Source organism: Poecilia formosa, unplaced genomic scaffold, assembly GCF_000485575.1.
Source record: "Poecilia formosa unplaced genomic scaffold, Poecilia_formosa-5.1.2 Scaffold455, whole genome shotgun sequence".
Classification (NCBI taxonomy): Eukaryota; Metazoa; Chordata; class Actinopteri; order Cyprinodontiformes; family Poeciliidae; genus Poecilia; species Poecilia formosa.
The window spans coordinates 78,407-92,050 of record NW_006800394.1 but is presented as its reverse complement, the minus strand read 5'-3'; the positions used below and the strand labels follow the sequence as shown (position 1 = coordinate 92,050).

Below are 13,644 nucleotides of genomic sequence, written 5' to 3'. Positions count from 1 at the left end.
GCCTCACTCCTCCACGCCTCACTCCCTCACGCCTCACTCCCTCACGCCTCACTCCCTCGCGCTTCACTCCCCGTGCCTCACTCCTCCGAGCCTCACTCTCTCACGCCTCACCCATTCACACCTCACTCTCTCACGTCTCACCCATTCACGCCTCACTCTCTCACGCCTCACTCCCTCACATCTCTAGTCTGCGCCGGTCGCTCACCGATGTGGACGAACGCGTCGCAGGGCATGGTGTCTCCAGAGAAGGCCAGCTTCCAGCCAGACTGGTGCACAAAGCTGCAGGCAAAGGCGTTCCTGCAGTGGCGCACCAGGCAGGTCCGAAACTGAGACACAGAGCGTCGATTAGCAGAACCAATCAGAAACAGAGAGCGGAGTGGGCCGACGGCGCCGCAGACCTGCTGCAGGCTGGTCGTCCTCAGCATGGACTGGAGCGACGAATCAGGCTTCAGCTTGGAAACATCAGCGTCATCACACAGACTCCTGCTGGGGATGTGACTGAAAACCACAGAAGAAGAAACTCAGCTTTAATGACCTGCTTTCATTTAGAGGAGAGGAAGGAAAAATAAGTTTAACAAACAGAAGGATTATCATCCTAATCTGGAGAAAAGCTTAATCATATTCCAAACTGTAAGAAAGAAAAAGTTATTAGGCATTAATGATCGGAAGTTTGAGACATGAATGACATCATAACTGGGAACCAGTTCAGACTCAGTGAACCAGTTCAGACTCAGTGAACCAGTTCAGACTCAGTGAACCAGTTCAGACTCAGTGAACCAGTTCAGACTCAGTGAACCGGTTCAGACTCAGTGAACCAGTTCAGACTCAGTGAACCAGTTCAGACTCAGTGAACCAGTTCAGACTCAGTGAACCTGTTCAGACTCAGTGAACCAGTTCAGACTCAGTGAACCAGTTCAGACTCAGTGAACCAGTTCAGACTCAGTGAACCTGTTCAGACTCAGTGAACCAGTTCAGACTCAGTGAACCAGTTCAGACTCAGTGAACCTGTTTTATTCCAGGTTTCTGATGAAACTGAAGTGACGCTTTGAGCTGCAGCAGGTTGACGAACCTGAAGTGATGCAGGATTTCCTCACAGAAGTCGTGGTACTGACCGAGCCAGGCCAGGATCTGGACCGGAGCCACCAGGTAGACGGGGCTGAAGGGGATCCCCAGGTTGGCCTGGAGGCGCACACACACACACACACACACACACACACACACACCTCAGCTGAAAACCATCGATGAACTGATTCTGATATTTAGAGTCGGCCGATTCTGATCCGATACAGAAAAACGGCTGAACTGACTGAAAACTTTTGTTTTTTAAGAGACATAAATTTACTGAATTACAAATTAATTCCATAAATCTGACCCAGTACAGCAAGAAAACCACCAAAAGCTTCACCAGCTGGTCAAACTGTGTTCAGTCGATGCAGTTATGAGTGAAAACAGCCAATAAATGATGAACTAAAACGTTCAACTGTGTAAAAATAAACTGCAAACGGTTCAGAAAATCCAACAGGATTCTGAATAAAAAATAAAGAGTTAGACTGAATAGATCAGTTCTGACTGACCTCTGATCTATTTTCAATTATCAGAACTGATACAGATATTGATAGAGGATTGGTGCATCTCTAGGGAAACCCCGGTTACCATGCCAACGTACCAGCGCGCGTTGCCTCTGCTGCAGCAGCTTTATCAGGCCCTGAGAGGAACAGGAAGTCAGGGTTAGCACACGCCTCTGCGAACACTCACCTCCAGGTGGCGCTGCGGTTCTCACCGTGTGATGGTCGGCGTGGAGGTGGGAGATGAAGACGGCGGAGATCCTGGACAGCGCCTGGTCCACGGCGTTGCCGTAGTGTCTGCAGAGCTGACTGAAGGTTCCCTCCCCACAGTCCAGCAGCAGCGACTGACTGGAGCTACACACACACAGTCTTCAGCCTGAATAATGCACACACACACACACACACACACACACACACACACACACACACCAGGCTGTCCTACCTGATGTTGACCAGCGTTCCGCTGACGTTCCTGGTCTTCATGGGAATCGCCGACCCGGTTCCCAGAAACACAACGTGTGGGAATCCGTCAGCCGGACCTGCAGCAGGAAGCAGACTCTGTTCAGAACCGAACTCTGGATTCGGTTCTGAACCAGCCCGATCCAACTCGGCGCGCCTGGACCCACCTGAACCCTCTGCACTGGCCGTCCGGCACTTCTCCACTTCCTCCAGGAAGTTTGGAATCTCAGAAGCTTCTTTCACAAATTCCTCCGTGTTGCAGGAGGGAACGGCGTCTCTAAACACGAGACAGGATGAAAACGGACTAAAATTAAATATCCCATCACCGCTGTGGAGAAAAGACGAGCAAACGGGGGGAAAACCTCTGCCACTCCATGACGGGTCGCAGCTGGAACTTCAGCAGACACTCGGCTCGGACGTTCGGGACGTGTAAGGCCGCCTGCGGTTCCTGAACATAGAAATGAATAAAATAACTGATTCTGGTCCTGTTGGGTGTCAAACATACACACAGATTCAGAAACTCCAGCGATTAAAATGTTTGTTCTGGTGGATTCAGCTGCTCTCATTTCTAATCAGTTTGAAAAAAGATTCAGAGACAAAAAAACAACTAAAGCAGCAAAAACAAGACAAAAACCTCCTGATGAATGAAATATGGATAAATCAGATTAATTTGTTTCTAAAACATTCAGTTCCTCTGTCTGGCCTTCAGTGTTTGACTTAGAGAATTAGATCTATGATATTTGGTCTTTAGATTTCTATTTCATTTCTAATTGATGTAGACAGAGGAGGCCAGAAATTAAACTGAAGAAAAAATATTATCAGAAGCCCTGATTTAATATTTAAAATTTAGACAGAGAGAAAATATATGATTATGTGCAAAGTCTGATATTTTAAAGAGCAAAATGAAAAATAAAACAAACCAATTATATCAATGTAATCTGGATTTTTTTATGCAAACTGACAGCAGGAAGAAAAACTGAATCAGCCTGACGCTAATGCTAATGGGACTTTAGTAAACAGGAAGCTGTAAACGGGAAGCTGTAAACAGTAAACAGGAAGCAGTAAACGGGAAGCTGTAAACAGTAAACGGGAAGCTGTAAACAGTAAACAGGAAGCTGTAAACGGGAAGTTGTAAACAGTAAACAGGAAGCAGTAAACGGGAAGCTGTAAACAGTAAACAGGAAGCTGTAAACAGTAAACGGGAAGCTGTAAACAGCAAACAGGAAGCTGTAAACAGTAAACGGGAAGCTGTAAACAGGAAGCTGTAAACAGTAAACAGGAAGCTGTAAACAGGAAGCTGTAAACTGTAAACAGGAAGCTGTAAACAGTAAACGGGAAGCAGGAAGTGTACCGTTGCTCTGGCGGCTCTGAGCAGAGGGAAGATGTGTGGGTGGATCATGTTGAGCTGCGTCTGGATCTTGTGGCTCCGGACGTTGTGGACCGTGCTGACGTGTTCGTTGAGGATCAGATGTTCTGTTGACGACGGGAACCTGAAAAACCCGGAGCGGACTCAGACCCTGAAACAACGCGGTCCGGTTCTAAACCATGCGGGTCCCACCTCTCCATCCACTCTTTGTACTGATCCGTCTCCAGGACGGACTCTGGAGTCATGTGGACCACCAGCACGGCCGGATCCTCCGTCCCGCCGTCCTGGAACCTGGAAGGAGAGAGCAGTCAGCCGGACGGCTGCAGCTGCTCGGAGCCGATCCGGCCGGACGACGTTACCGTCTGAGCTGCTGGTTGGAGCACAGCGCTGGGAGGAAGTCCTCGGACGGACACTCCAGCACCAGGAAGACGGGCCCCGGGTCGATGGGGGTGCAGACCTGCTCCGGCCGGATCTGTGAGGCAAAGCAAAGCGTCAGGCGATGGAGATGTAACCCGATTACTCCCAGGGAAACAGACCCACCTCTTTTCCGTCGTGCATGATGGTTTCTCCGTTTTTCAGAGCTCTGATGAGCGGACCGATCTCTGCCGTTCCTCTGCAGAGACATTTTAGAAAGAAATCAGGAAAATCGGGACTGACTTGGGTCAGACATTAAAACATGAGACTCACACCGGCAGACCCAGGTCTTTGGCTTTAGCCACCAAGAAGTTCCCCTTCTTAGGATGAAGCTGCAGGAGAGAAAAGGATGTCAGACACAAACATGCAACCTCCCAAACATAAATCATTTTCTGGTGCTGACCTTGCACACGAAGGCGATCACCAGGGAGGAGTCTCTGGCCACTGCACTTCTTTCACCTGAGACACAAAATAAACAGTTCAGACCAGAAACTGAACATGAACAGTTCATTCACACCAGTTCTGTTCAGTCCACTCTAATCCAACTCCAGTCCGTTTGTCTAGTCAAAGTCCGGTGAGGTGTGAATGTTAACCGACCTCTGACCTCTGGTCCTACAAACCTCGGTCTGCTAGCCTAGCGCTAGCAGCAGAAACGGCTCCTGGTCTTTAGCCAAAGACTAAAGAGAAACTAAGGAAACTGACAGGCATGGTGGTGGTGGTGGGATGCTGAGGGTCAGGCTTCTTGGTTAAAGCTTTTACAGATCCAATTCTGAAGCAGCAGTAAACAGGAAGCAGTAAGCAGCAAACAGGAAGCACCTGATTCTTCTTCTCCGGTGTGCTGCAGTCCACCTCTCTTTGGCGATCTGTGGCTGGGGCTGCTTCTGCCAGCCTGCGGTGAGTTTCTTCCTCTGTCTATTCCTGATTTGGCTACAAAAAACAGTAAAAATCAGATGAAAATCTGAATGCTTTCAAAAAAATTAACTCTCAAGAAATAATAATTTAAAAATCCTTTGAATTTACCAAATATGGGCACCTGGTACACAGTCATGGTTTCGTCTTTGTGCATCTCCTCAGTGTACGGTCGAACAGCTGAGAGGACATCACATCATGAACAACCTCACCATAAACACATGACATCATGTTAACTCAGAATCAGGCCTACACAGCTTGATGGCCTCCAGAGGGCCAGAGAAGGACTTGATGGCATGCAGGTAGTTCTTCTGAAACATGAAAAGATGGGAGACAGAAGGTCAGCCTCTCCATGACGCCTCACAGCAGCCGTCTGTCAAATGTTCTGCAGTTTCTCACAAGCTGTGGAGGTCCAGAGAGCACACACTCCGGGACGCCCGTTTCTTTCAGGGTTAATATCATCCCTGCAATGCACCAGATTCAGAAAATGTAAATATATTATTAATAACAGGCACAAAAATTACAAGCAATTAGTAATTACTAATGCAATGAAAAACAGATTTACATTTAAAATGACTAGTATTAACATCCAAAAAACTGAGTCTGCTGATTGAGAAATTATGTCAGCAATTATTGCAATAGACAATAATATTATTGTTTTGACATTTTCAACTTATATATTGAAATAATAATGAAAGTTTACCCTCTCAAAGACCAATAATCTTTAATTTTGTAAAGAATACTTTAAGTATCCAAAATAAAACGATAAATAAAGCAACAACAAAAACCATAAATAAAATGGAAACAGAATTACTCAAATATTAATCAGAGTGGAAATTCACAATCACTTCTCTGTGGAAGCTGTTGAGTCCCAGCTCTGATTCAGAACATTTTGTAAAGAAACCCCAGACTCTAACACGAGAGCGTGACTTTAGCTGAGAGTTGACCTCTGACCTGACAGGCCTCCCACATTCTCCCAGCTCAGTCGGGTCAGGAAGATGTTGTCCAGCCGCGCCGCCTTCAGCCTGCGGGGGAAGCAGATCCATGTTAGCGCCGTTAGCTCTGCCAGCAGCCAGGATGAGACGCAGGTGCAGCTTACTTGTGTTCCTGCATGAGTCTCTGGGTTCCTTCTCCACAGTTGAACAGATACCTGCAGCACAGAGACGGAAAGTTTTCATCCCTACAGGCTGGAGCCTGGTTAAATAGTCATAAAGATGATCCAATATAGTTTGTGTGTGAGGATCAGATCAGTTAGAGTTTGTTTAACTGAAGCTACTGATGTGGATCTTCGGAGACCTGCCAGAAAATCCAGAACAAGTATGTATTTAATTTGCTTTAATATATCTTTTATATCTATTTAAGGGCTGCACAGTTGCTAAAGGTGTTGCTTTGCTGCAAGAAGGTTGTGGGTTTGAATCCCGGCCCGGGGATCTTTCTGCATGGTTTTCTCAGAGTATACCTGAGTCCACTCACAGTCCAAAAACATGACCGTTAGATTACCATCACTTTACAGCAGATTTCTTTGTTGAAGAAAGTCTTTAAATGCAAAGTTTGCATAAAGCAGACTGTAGGGACGTTTGGGTGAATTCAGTAAAGCCACTATGTTGTTATTATGCTCTTTTTTCACGAATTTATTAATTGCAATGTTTGATCATTTAAAGAACGGTGACTTTGTGGCTCAAAATGTGGGAAAATGCTCTGAAATCCAGAAGAAACTGCAAAATAAGTAACGTTCACTGGCTGTATGTGAACTACAACCTACTAGAAGGAACCGGGCAATGCGAGTGTGTTCTTCTTTAATTAACGTACTTAAACTGAAACAAACACTTTTATCTAATATGAAGTACGTGAAGCGCCTACCTGTTGTACTCTGAGAAGACGTAAAGCGACGCGTTGCTGTCCCTGCTTCCCGCACCGACCACCTGAACGTACACGTTGGACGGTCCGTGAACGTCTCCCCGCTTGTCTCGGCTCTCCTTGGTCTTCAGCCGGCGAAGCGGCTCCTTCTGCGGCCTCTTCGCTGAGAACTGATTCCCAGAGGTCGCCATTGACCGGGAAAAGTGGAAAACAGTCCGGTAAGGAGAATAATCGCAGCGTGGGGCCGTCGCAGCGGCAGTTACAGCTCTGCCGTTCACAACCAGAAGCCTACAAAGCCTCACATGGAAACTGTTCATGCTATATACTTAAGCTAATCATTAAAATATCCGAGACCGGTGGTATTTACGATCCCAAACACCTCCGCTAGCAGTCCTGACGCATTTCCGAACAGTTGTGCATTTGTTTATCACCGAGCAGAGGCGTTGAGCCTCCTTCACGGCACGTTAAATGTTCGACACATGCGACCTCTCTTCCGGCAAGTGATAAACGTCATCAACAAGTTCCCGGTTCTTAATGCTGATTGGTTAGCGGAAGTTATTGCTTGGTCTTTGGGCCAATCAAAACGAGTTTACCGCAAAGGAGGCGGGAATAGAGCTTCTCGTTTCAGAGAAGGGTTGTAAACGATGCTACAAAATAAAACGCTGAATAATAGACAATATCTGAAAACCTCTTAACCTTCGTTTAGATATTCAGTATTAAGCTAGATTTATTTGAATGCAAACATTTTAAGGCAAAAGATTTGTATTTATTCACTGAAAGTTATTTGAAAATATTACATTGAAAATCTGTTTTTATTTTTAAGATTGTATCCAGAGGTGTATTGTTTTTCCTAACAATCATACAATGACTATTAAAACAACTGAGTATTGAAGTATAAATTTACATTTACAGTTTTTGTATAAGTGACAAACTAAAGTGAGTTTAATTCTTTACAGAAAAGTCATTCTTATTTTTTGAAAACTTTAGATTTTTCCATGTAAAATTTTCAATAATCAAAATATGTAAAACCTTCGTATAAAATTTAATACTTATTGTTTGTTTATGCCTTTACCTAATCAAAGGATATCAATATGATAGTATTCTTGTTTTTATCTCCGAAAATGAATGGATAGATGGATCCTATGAGCCAGGCGCTTAGGTCTGAAAATACAGATACCTTTTCCATAATCTGTGTTTTTTTTTCTTTTGCATACATATTCATGCATCCATCATCTACACCCACCTGTCCATGCAGGCCTGCGGGGGTCCTGCAGTCTGAGGGCAGAGGCTGTCCGTCTATTTCCACCCTGGAAGATGCTTCAGTCAGATTTAATTTTTCCAGATTTTTCAGGACTTTATTGAAATTCTTCCTCTGGAAATATGAGCCACTGAAACCATCGACATGAAAGGAGGATCTGAATAACCACAGATGTTTCCTTCAGTGACCTGACAGAGCATTCTGCAGCTTGATGCTTCATCATTTTAATGATATATTTATAAAAAACATGAGTCTGATTCTAACATTTCATATATTTATCCCTCTTCGTGCTTCCCAAGCATAATGAAAACAGTATTATGTGAGTTGATCAGCGCGTGGAATCGTGTCATGGCTGAAAACAGAAGATCAGCAGGCGTACTGTAACCTGGATTGTTTCCATCCAGTGGGATTAAATGTGCCAGGCAGCAGCTGCTCCATCAGAAACAGATGAAAAGAGGAACCAAACAGTCACAGATCGGCTGCTGTTAACACACTGCAATTGGATTTTCTCTGCTGTTTTTTCAGCTGGTTGAAGAGCTTAAACTCATGACTATAACAGTCCTGCTTTATTTTGCATCTTCATCATGTAGTTACCTTCTGAGCTGCATTTCTGCTTAGCAAAAGCAAAGGTGGTCTCTTCTGTCTAGTTTCAGTTTGCTGCAGCAAACCGCATGCAGACGGCGTCGCTTCTTCTTGGGACGTACAGAACGACCTGCTTTGTGACCTTGTTAAATGGTTTTCTAATAAACTGGCTCTGACTGAAGGAATTTTTTTACTCAACCAGCCGTTATGCAACCATGTTTGATGAATCCACATTGTTTTAAAAATCTGCCTTCAGAGAATAATTTTTCCACATTTTCCTTACCTGAATGAATATTTAATATTTTTGCACTTGGCTGAACTCTGGTGTCCAAAAAGTGGTGAAATGTTTCTTTAATGCTGGACTGAGCTGCAGCCAGCAAACAAAACACTAAACATTAAACTGAAGGTGTGATAAAGAAAGTGGTTAAATGTAACAATCACTTCATGAATTATTCATTATTAGTTTCTTCCTGCAGTTAAGTTTGGACAACATTAAAGCTAAAATGGTGAAACAAACTAAATACTTTCCTAACTTTCCCCCTCTGCGTAGGAACCCTGTGAAGCTCTGGGAATGTTGTAAAGATCCTTCACTCACATGTTACACTTTTCTTTTATTCACATCTTCAATGTGAATTAAAACAGCAGCAGGAACCAAGCAGACAGTCTGAGGTCAGGTCACCCTGACAGCTGTGTGTCTGTCCTGAACGGTTCATCCAGGTCCTGCTTCCTCTCAGATCCAGCCTCACTCCGGACTGGCGCTTCACTTCCAGCATCATGGCTCCTCTCAGTGCGTCTCACACTAATTCCAGTTTCAGCGCCTCTTGGATGAAAGAAGGCAGATTCAGCTCAGGTAGAAGCAGAAGCCTGTTGCCTTGGATACAGAAGCTAAACATGGTTTTAACTCTGCAGGTCGGCTGTGAAGCAGGAAGAGTAAATGTTCTCCTCCTTCAGCAGTACGCCTCCACCTGCTGCTCCGGTGGATGCTCCACCTCCTCAAACACGTACGGCGCTCCGGTGGAAGGCTTGTGGCCGTTTACCAGCGGTTCTGGCAGAACCTGCAGGTCCGCCGGAGATGCAGTCAGGTACATGTTCCACACCTGCTCAGGCAGACCCAGCTCCATCATCTTCTGCTTGATCAGCAGGTTCTTCTCGATGTTGTGCCGCTTGTATTTAAACTCTATGATGGTCTTGGTGTATCTGTTCAGGGTTGTGACTGCAGAGCCCATGCAGGTGCCGAACGAACACCAGGCTAAGCTGCAAAGAGCCACAAAAAGAGACAATACAGTCATTCAGGATAAATCAGAGCAGCTTTTCAGTTCTTATGAAGTTCAGTTATGGATTGAATAATAACTGAATCTCAACTCGTTTCTCTCTTTATGAAACTAGATTCTGTTGAGACATTGAGGAAGTTCTTACGCATAAGACCAGCTGTAGTCCCAAGTCTTGGGCCTCCAGTCTTCAGGTCCCATAGAGACGGAAAGATGGAATATGGTGGTGAACATCATGTGGGCGACCATCCCACAAAGGCCTGAGCAGAGCAGACGTCAAAACGCTCCAGTGACTTTTCAAGACCATTTACAGTGTTTCGACACTTTTTAAAATCTCATTTCTAGAGTCTCAGGTTGGTTTGAGCATCTATTAGGGTCGAGCATGAAAGAAGGAGAAACAGCCGGACACTTTTACAGACGGATTAAAACTACATTTCATTTATTTTTGTAACTTTTACCCAAACCAGGAAATCATGTACAGTGAAGCAGAGCAGCGAGGTGAACGCAGCCGGCTCGTTCTGACTCAGTATGTCTGCAGCAGCTTTTTCTGGGATTAACAAAGAACAACAGGGGGGAGGGGAGGAGGAGGAGGACCTTTGGGCGGATCTGGGAACAGCCCAAACCGTTGCCCCGGTTCCAATCGGATTACTCCACAAACCAGCAAATCCTCCGAGGCAGCGAGTGGCCGCAGATCAGTCAGCTGCTCTGATGCTTGACTGCAGCGTCCGGCGCATTCAGCCTGGCTGACCTGCTGCCCCGCTGCAGCCGCCGCTGCTGCTGCTGCTGCAGCTCAGCAGCAACTGCTGCTGCCCCACTGTGTGTGGCTGATGGGCCACCACACACACTGGGGCAAAAGTCAGCACATTTTATCAGCTGAACCCCAAAACACACAGCGTACACATGAAGGATGTGAGAGGAGTCAATGAAAGGGTGAAAGGTCATTCCTGAGGCTCAACCTGTTCCCCATTTCTTCATAGCTTGTTTTGTATGGAGCTACATTAGCCTCAAAAACATCCACAAAGCATACAACATAATGTGCATAATAATGCATAAATGCGTACCTGAACTTTCACATTTGCCACGTTTCAAACACACCGATAGAAACACGCTGCCCGTACACATCGGTACACCTGAGCTGCACTGAGTCAGAGACACGTTCAGCATCTCATCTGTGAATCCTGTTCAGTTAGAAAGTCTCTGATGCTGAAGGTTTAGTCGGCTGATCCGTCCGTGTCTCTACCTGTTCAGTCTGAAACGTGGCAATTTGAGAAACTGTTTAACAAATGTGAATGTTCATTTATGCATCATTAGACACATTTGTATATTATGTTGCACATTTACAAATGTCTCTGTTTAGGCCCTGTGGATGTTTTTGAGCCTGATGTAGCTCCGTAGTTGTGCTGTTACCTGAGAGGGCGGTGCACATGGCGGCGAAGGCACTGAGTTTCAGCTTGTTCATGACGCTGAAGCAGCGGCTCTGCTCCAGAATCATCAGAACCCCGCCCACGAAGAGCAGAGCCAGGTACAGGCTCTCTGCAACCACACACAGCCACAGGACACCTGGAGGGCAGAGGTCAGAGGTCAGCAACCACACACAGCCACAGGACGCCTGGAGGTCAGAGGTCAGCAACCACACACAGCCACTGGACGCCTGGAGGGCAGAGGTCAGAGGTCAGCAACCACACACAGCCACTGGAGGTCAGAGGTCAGCAACCACACACAGTCAGTGATGCTAAACTTTAAATAGGCCGTTTGGTTTCTGTCTGGTTTCTATTTTTTGTCTTTGATTCACATCCAGTCAAACGTCTGGAGTCTGTCTGGGTTACAGGAAGTGTTGGTTAAGTTTTATTCTTAAGAAATGTCATTTTTCCTGACAATAAACCCAAATAAAGGCAAATTATTAAATGTTTTCAAAGAAAAACGTTTAAATCATAAATTTACTAACCTCTTTGATGTTCAGGTGCAATCTCAGCAAAACTTCGACAATCAAATCCTGTGAAATAAAAGAATAAATACATAAATAAAACTTTCAGACACACATAATGAATAAAACATCCGATGTTTTATACATAGTATGTTTTAATACTATGTTTATACTCAATTTAATACTAAATTATGTCTAAATTTTCTTTACAAAATGATAAAAGTTTTTCATAAATATAATTCTAAAAAAATCTATACAGAAGCAACTTTTACATATTTTTCTTTAATAAAATGGAGAAAAGCTTTGAAAGCCAAGCAGGGTTTTATGAAACATGATTCATTTGTGGACGACAGAAATAATCTGTTTCTTCAGATTATTTTCTTCCCAAAACTGGAAATAAAAGAAGAAAAATAGAAACTAAAGTTGACAAAATGTCTTTGTAAAGTAAAAACCCTGAATAAGCTCAAAGGGACCTGAAGCAGCTCAGCTCTGAGGCGGTGGACAGATTTCAAAGTGATTCATGACAGAAATGAAGGTGATTCTGCTGCAGCTCAGGCAGGTGAACCAGAGGTGAAAGGTCAAACTCACAGGTGTTTAGGGCTGAATGGAAGCTGCACTAGAACAGAGAGAAGTTTATGTCCAGTCATTTCATCTTTAGTCAGAAGCTTCTCCAGAACCACTGTGACACTGACCTCTACAGGAGAGCAGCCATGTTAGCTTCATTAATGGCTTTTCAGATAAAGAATCAGTTCAGGAATTGAACTGAACTGATTCTTTGTTTCCAGATAACATGATAATTATCATTTTAAATCTCATTTCCAGTAGTTATCCTCTTCTCTGAGCTCGGTTAGCAAATCTAAACAAACTTTTCTTCTTTCATGTTTTCACTTGTCTGATAAATCAGTGAAGGACATCATTACTTCCTACTGCGTATATTTAGCATATTTTATGTATTTTATATATTTTATGTTTGGTATTTTTACCCTAGAAGAAACTAGAATCAACCAGAAACAACTGATGTTTAGTTTGAACATCAAAAATCATCTCATCATCAATAACATGAAATTCCTTCTTGCTCAAATATATTTCTGTTTTCTTTTAATACTTTCTAGTATATTAATTAACTAATTAATTTACTTTAAAAACATTTTCTGTGTTTTTTATCTGTTAATTTTCTGTGTGGATGGTTTCCTGGAGGGAAGCTGATTCAGCAGCAGTTTGACTTTATTTTGAAGAGATTTGGCTTTAAATAAAAGCTTTGTGGTTTTTCTACCTGCTGTTGTTTTTAATCCTTTGCTCATTTCCTGATCTTTCATTTTTTCTGTTATTTTGCTCTTTTTTGCTGCTCGCATGCTGCCCTTCCTCCAGTGCCAAACCAGTGCAACCAGTAACCAGCTGTAGAACAAACTCACAGATAAAGTCAGTTTTGTAAATCTGTTAAAGACAGAAATCAGTTAAAGTAACTGATTCTGTAACTGGTTCAAATAAAATGATTCAGCTGCAGTTTTGATTTTTAAGTTGCATTTTAATACAGATGGAAACAGGATGCTGTTATAAAAACAGTCAGTTCAATCAGATCCACAGAGAAACCAATCAGTCCACTTCAACATGAAGGTAGAGTCAAAATCAAATCCATATACATATTCTAATTTAGTTCTATAAAACAATGCAGTCAAATTTAGTTTATGATCATCAATAAAACTAGTTTCTGATCTAAGAAAACATTTGATTTTGCAACAATTGACTGACTTAGCAGCAAACTTTGCAGCAATCCCTCCCAAAACTCACATGGTGACATTTTAGCAGCTGACCTCACTGAGCCATGGCAGCAACACCTCCTCTTAGGCTGGCATGTTGCAGTAGAAAGCATTTGATTGCACTGGTTAGCTAACTTTGCAGCAATGCTCTCTGGCAGCAGTTGATTACATCAGTTCATTTGAAGCAATCCTTTCTGGTCATTTCATTTTTCTCTGTTATGTATTTTAGTATTTTTGTTTATTGAGTTTGAAATATTTGCTAATTCTTTACAAGTCAGTGGTTTG

The 13,644-nt window shown here is 43.7% G+C and overlaps 2 protein-coding genes and 1 long non-coding RNA gene across 3 annotated transcripts in view; 1 reads left to right on the top strand and 2 right to left on the bottom strand.

Moving 5' to 3' along the window:
• Nucleotides 1-7,327, bottom strand: part of elac2 (elaC ribonuclease Z 2) — a 9,804-nt gene extending 2,477 nt beyond the window's left edge. Inside the window, exons 1-21 of the mRNA XM_007577789.2 lie at nt 6,574-7,327; nt 5,813-5,863; nt 5,668-5,738; nt 5,113-5,177; nt 4,967-5,024; nt 4,825-4,893; nt 4,621-4,731; nt 4,208-4,263; nt 4,078-4,136; nt 3,931-4,003; nt 3,750-3,862; nt 3,583-3,681; nt 3,376-3,514; nt 2,387-2,472; nt 2,192-2,301; nt 2,008-2,104; nt 1,781-1,919; nt 1,667-1,705; nt 1,070-1,179; nt 399-498; nt 206-326 (exon numbers count right to left, since the gene is read on the bottom strand). Of these exons, the coding sequence (XP_007577851.1) occupies nt 206-326; nt 399-498; nt 1,070-1,179; nt 1,667-1,705; nt 1,781-1,919; nt 2,008-2,104; nt 2,192-2,301; nt 2,387-2,472; nt 3,376-3,514; nt 3,583-3,681; nt 3,750-3,862; nt 3,931-4,003; nt 4,078-4,136; nt 4,208-4,263; nt 4,621-4,731; nt 4,825-4,893; nt 4,967-5,024; nt 5,113-5,177; nt 5,668-5,738; nt 5,813-5,863; nt 6,574-6,887 (2,080 nt within the window). The 5' untranslated portion in view covers nt 6,888-7,327. The remainder of the gene's footprint in view (nt 1-205; nt 327-398; nt 499-1,069; nt 1,180-1,666; nt 1,706-1,780; nt 1,920-2,007; nt 2,105-2,191; nt 2,302-2,386; nt 2,473-3,375; nt 3,515-3,582; nt 3,682-3,749; nt 3,863-3,930; nt 4,004-4,077; nt 4,137-4,207; nt 4,264-4,620; nt 4,732-4,824; nt 4,894-4,966; nt 5,025-5,112; nt 5,178-5,667; nt 5,739-5,812; nt 5,864-6,573) is intronic.
• LOC107833793 (uncharacterized) lies at nt 6,703-11,179 on the top strand. Its single transcript, XR_001659557.1, has 4 exons — nt 6,703-6,788; nt 9,145-9,260; nt 9,362-9,492; nt 11,036-11,179. It is a non-coding gene; the product is annotated as an uncharacterized LOC107833793 (long non-coding RNA).
• Nucleotides 9,320-11,780, bottom strand: LOC103155902 (germ cell-specific gene 1-like protein). Its single transcript, XM_007577788.2, has 4 exons — nt 11,624-11,780; nt 11,086-11,238; nt 9,827-9,938; nt 9,320-9,664 (listed from the first exon to the last, which is right to left on the bottom strand). Exons 1-4 carry the CDS (start codon nt 11,694-11,696, stop codon nt 9,358-9,360), a joined length of 645 nt encoding a protein of 214 aa, XP_007577850.1. The 5' UTR covers nt 11,697-11,780; the 3' UTR covers nt 9,320-9,357.
• Nucleotides 11,781-13,644: the final 1,864 nt, after the last annotated feature.

What these genes read in the sequence shown, in the direction of transcription:
- LOC103155902 (XM_007577788.2), bottom strand. Translation starts at nt 11,696, where the DNA reads ATGTATTTATTCTTTTATTTCACAGGATTTGATTGTCGAAGTTTTGCT. An exon ending in TGCACCTGAACATCAAAGAG is followed by an intron (nt 11,239 to 11,623) that starts GTTAGTAAATTT and finishes TCTGCCCTCCAG; the next exon opens with GTGTCCTGTGGCTGTGTGTG. An exon ending in CATGTGCACCGCCCTCTCAG is followed by an intron (nt 9,939 to 11,085) that starts GTAACAGCACAA and finishes TGCTCTGCTCAG; the next exon opens with GCCTTTGTGGGATGGTCGCC.